Source organism: Fukomys damarensis, unplaced genomic scaffold (genome assembly GCF_012274545.1).
Source record: "Fukomys damarensis isolate Sample0158 unplaced genomic scaffold, DMR_v1.0_HiC HiC_scaffold_7, whole genome shotgun sequence".
NCBI lineage: Eukaryota > Metazoa > Chordata > Mammalia > Rodentia > Bathyergidae > Fukomys > Fukomys damarensis.
Window position 1 is genome coordinate 2136194 of NW_022900919.1, and position 3832 is coordinate 2140025.

General features: G+C 55.4%; 1 protein-coding gene across 10 annotated transcripts in view; it reads left to right on the forward strand.

The window, feature by feature from the left end:
• The window catches only part of Oca2 (OCA2 melanosomal transmembrane protein), a 231444-nt gene that overhangs the window by 156163 nt on the left and 71449 nt on the right, over positions 1-3832 (forward strand). For 9 of the 10 annotated variants that reach the window (XR_004516156.1, XM_010612938.3, XM_010612936.3 and 6 more), the window contains one exon: positions 1465-1558. The exons of the other annotated variant lie outside the window; for it this stretch is intronic. Coding sequence is in view for 8 of the 9 variants with exons in the window: in XM_010612938.3 (XP_010611240.1) it covers positions 1465-1558 (94 nt within the window). In the remaining variant the exon portion in view is untranslated. The remainder of the gene's footprint in view (positions 1-1464; positions 1559-3832) is intronic. 10 annotated transcript variants of the gene reach the window in all.

Sequence of the window (3832 nt, forward strand, 5' to 3'; positions counted from 1 at the left end):
CCCCCGCAGCCTCAGTCAAGCTCAGGATCCTAAGCAGAAAGAGCGGATGCCCACAGTGTACAGTGTTGCCATGCTAGGATGGCCCACAGGTGGGCACATTCAGTCCAGTTTACACTAGAATGTTTTCACCTTGCAGTAGGTCACTGGGTCACGACCCCAGTGTGAGTCAGGGGGCCTCTGTACCACAGCAGCCGCTGACATCGGAAAGGTGCAGTCATCTTCTCAACCTGTGTAGATGCCACCAGCACCTGTGAGCGGCCGGGGAGGAGGCGCCTGTCCTTGGTGGGCGTGATGCTGCCGACTCCTTCCGTGTCTTCCCTGCTGAAGATGGGCGGTTTGTTCAAGTCACGACCCTGAGAAAATTAGGAACTTTGAAGCCCTCTGAGTCCATGTCTGGCATTCTTTCTGTGGGACCAGCTGGTTTCCTGTATTTCCAACACGTCTGCCTGGGACCTGCCCCCCCCCCACTCTCCTCCCTCTGGCCTCCTTCCGTTGTGCCCGTGTTGGCAGCACACCAGCTTTTTGGGCTCATTTTTCTGACGTGGAGGCACAGGGCAGGGCTGTTTGGAAGCCTTCTTACATCGATTCTTTTCTTCCCAATAAACAGGTTTCTGCGCCAGTTCTCCTTACTTTCCTGTACGCTGCCTCGGAGAGCACTGTTCCCGTACTGTTTATGCAGATGTCAGAAATGGGCTAAGTTGGCCAGTCCTGGGTCAGGTGCTCACCCTCAAACGCTGGCCACTACCAGAGTGACCAGTGAAAGTGGCGTGGAGGGTGAGAGGAGGCCCTGCAAATCCGCCCTTCCCCGAGCCCAGCGCTGCACGCGAGTGTGGGGGGAGGGGCAGGACTAGCACTGTCCCTTCTGGCCGTGGGGGAGTGGGGTACGTTCATGTGAGGACAGGGAGTCTCCCACGCAGATGCAGGGTCACAGTGCTTACTCGTGGCGACATGTTCTGTGAAGGAGGTGGTCTTTGGTGACCATGTGGAATGGCGCAGTGGCTTCACCTGATTGGCTGTTTCTGCTCTTACTCATCGAGAGTGTGTCCAGGTGGACACCTGGGCCAGGGATCCTGCGGAAGCTAGTTCAGGGCTGGGATTCCATTCCATCGCTGCAAAGGATTCTTGCTCTCACCTCTGGCTCTGCTTGAATTGTCCTGTGAAATACACCTGCCGCCCGATTCCACAGTACCGAACCCTTTCTCCTTAGCGTCTCCTTCCTGTCATGTAGGGCAGCTGTAGTCTTATTCATGAAGAAATCATGGTATTTACAGACAGAGAATTTATCTTCTGCTTGCCAGTGTCTATATGTTTCCAGATATTTGCAAAGCAAATATCTTCGGTGCCTGTAAAGTAATCATCAAATCAAAGCCTGCGAGATGATCCAGATATTACAGAACAAAGGGGGCAGAAGGCTGCCACCAAGACATGCTGGGATTTTATCTTATTTTAAAATTCTGATTGTAGGTAATGGGACTCTGATTGGAGCATCTGCAAACGTTGTTTGTGCAGGGATCGCAGAGCAGCATGGATACGGATTCTCTTTCATGGAATTTTTCAGGTACTTTAAAACCCATTGTAAATTTCCACTTACCTATCCATTTCCTAAGCTTACTTAATTAAAAAACAATGCACATTGCTAAATACTAGGATGAGTATGTTTTTAGCAATTAGAAGGACTTTGGTGCAGATGAGGTTAGCTTAGAAAAAAGCACAGTAAACATTTATTTCTTAGATTAGCTTCTTCCTGGTGTGGATGCTTCAGACATTTTGGAAGATTCCCAATTTAGTTGGGGCAGAAAGTGGTTGTTGGCTTGCAGGGTGTTTCATGCTGCTGTCCCCTTGCAAATTCTGACTGGGATTGAGCCATCACTGTCCGTAAGCATGGTGTGAAGTGAGGATCTGGCAAACTCCGCTGCATGGTGCAGAGACCCGGAGGTGACGCTGGGCTGGGCCAGGATGTCCATGCAGAGGGCAGCCGGGAGCTGGACTCTGCACCAGGGCCTCTCCGAAGATGGGAGGTGTGGCCGGAGGGGCGGCAGCTCTAAAGGAGGTCGCACTGAAGCAGTCAGGTCCACTCTGGGCCTGGCGGACCTGGGGCCTGTTTGCAGTGCTCCTGTGAGCAGGTCAGTGAGCTGGTGGGCCAGTGGCGTGGTCTCAAGATGAGCACCCTGCAGGCCGGCCGATGTGGCGCACGCCTGTAATCCCAGCACTCAGGAGGCTGAGGCAGGAAGATTGTTGTGAATTCAAGACCAGCCTGGGCTACGTGGTGAGTTCCAGGTCAGTCTCAACTACAGAGTGAGACCCTGTCTTAACCCCCCCCCAAATAAAACCAACAAAAAAACCCCAAACCATGAGCATCCTTCAGGGGGTGAGGGGCTGTCCTGTGCTGGAAAGGCTTTGACCATAAACCCACAGCTGGGTGTGTGAGCAGTGGTGGGTTACAGAGCCAGCCTGGGCGAAGAGCGGCAGGCTCAGGCTGAGTGGAGAGTGTCTTGCGGCCTGGAGACCGCAGTCCCTGCCCAGCTGGTTACTCACTGCTCTGACAGTGCTTCTCACCCAGCCTGCGCTGGGAAGAGAGCCTGGCTTGTCACACCAGGAAGGGACTGAAAGCGTTGTCTTAACTCTCTGTTGCTGTAACGAAATACTCAAGACCAGGTAACTGAAAAAGAATAGAGGTTTATTTGGCTCCCAGTTCTGGAGGCTCCAGAAAGTCCCAGAATGCGGTGCTGGCCTCCACTTGGCATCGGTGGGGGCCTCCTGCTGCATCGGAACATGGCAGAGGGCATCTCAAGGTGAGAAGTGCAGGCAGGCCTGGAGGGATGTGACCCGTGGCCCGAGAGGGGTGACCCACTGGTGAGGGTGGAACCCTCATGACCCGGATTCCATGTGGGAATTGGGGGTTGTTTCCAGCACATGAAGCTTGAGGGACACATTCACACCCTGGGAGGAAAGTCCTTGGCGTCAGGGCTAAAGAGCTCTCATCCTGTCACATTTTGACAATGAAAGTATAGTACGGAAAAGGAAAATGTGATATATTTGGCCTTATCATGATTCACAAATGTGTTACGTAGAAGAATCTTGAAGTGGACACATAAACTATGGACTGTGACGAGGTGACACAGCAGCTGTGTATCCTGAGTGTTGGTTCACACGGGTTTGCACTATTGGCCATTTCCGTAGCTCCTGCAACCCAGGCAGTATGTGGCAGCATTGCTGAGATGCTGGTCTGAGCCCTGGGCCTGGGAGGGAGGCGCCGGGCTGGTGCTCACCCGGGAGCACCAAACACATCCACACAGGGCTCTGGCGCCTGGTGACCCCGCCGCTGCAGGACAAGGGGCCAAGCTCAGTGCTGAGCCCACCTAGTCTCGCTGGACCCGTCCACTCCGCTGAGGACAGAAGGAGCAGTCCTGTCCCGAGGGATTCTCTCAGCAAGAACAGCATCACTTGTGAGGACTGACTGCCGCCTCACACTGCCACCTGCTCGCCCGCCCCGTGGGCAGTGAGGCCCGAGCCAGGAGCACGGCCGGCACCGGGGCTCACGCTAGGCCCTCGGAGCCGGGCAGTGGGCGATGCGGACCGTCTGGGCCGGGCTCCGTGTTTCCTCCAAAGCAGGAGGCCGTCATTCAGTGCCGCTGCTCTCTCTCAGGCCGGCTTCGCACATGATGCGTGGCCTCTGTGCTTCCAGACAGCAGGGAGACCTCACGGCCGTTCTGTGGCGCGGGTGGTCCCGCGGGGAGGCCGGAGAAGCACGGGGTGATAGCGCGGAGAGGGGGCTTCGGGACAGAGACGCTCCGGCGCGGTGTTCTCCCCGGTACCACCTGCGGGCACCCGC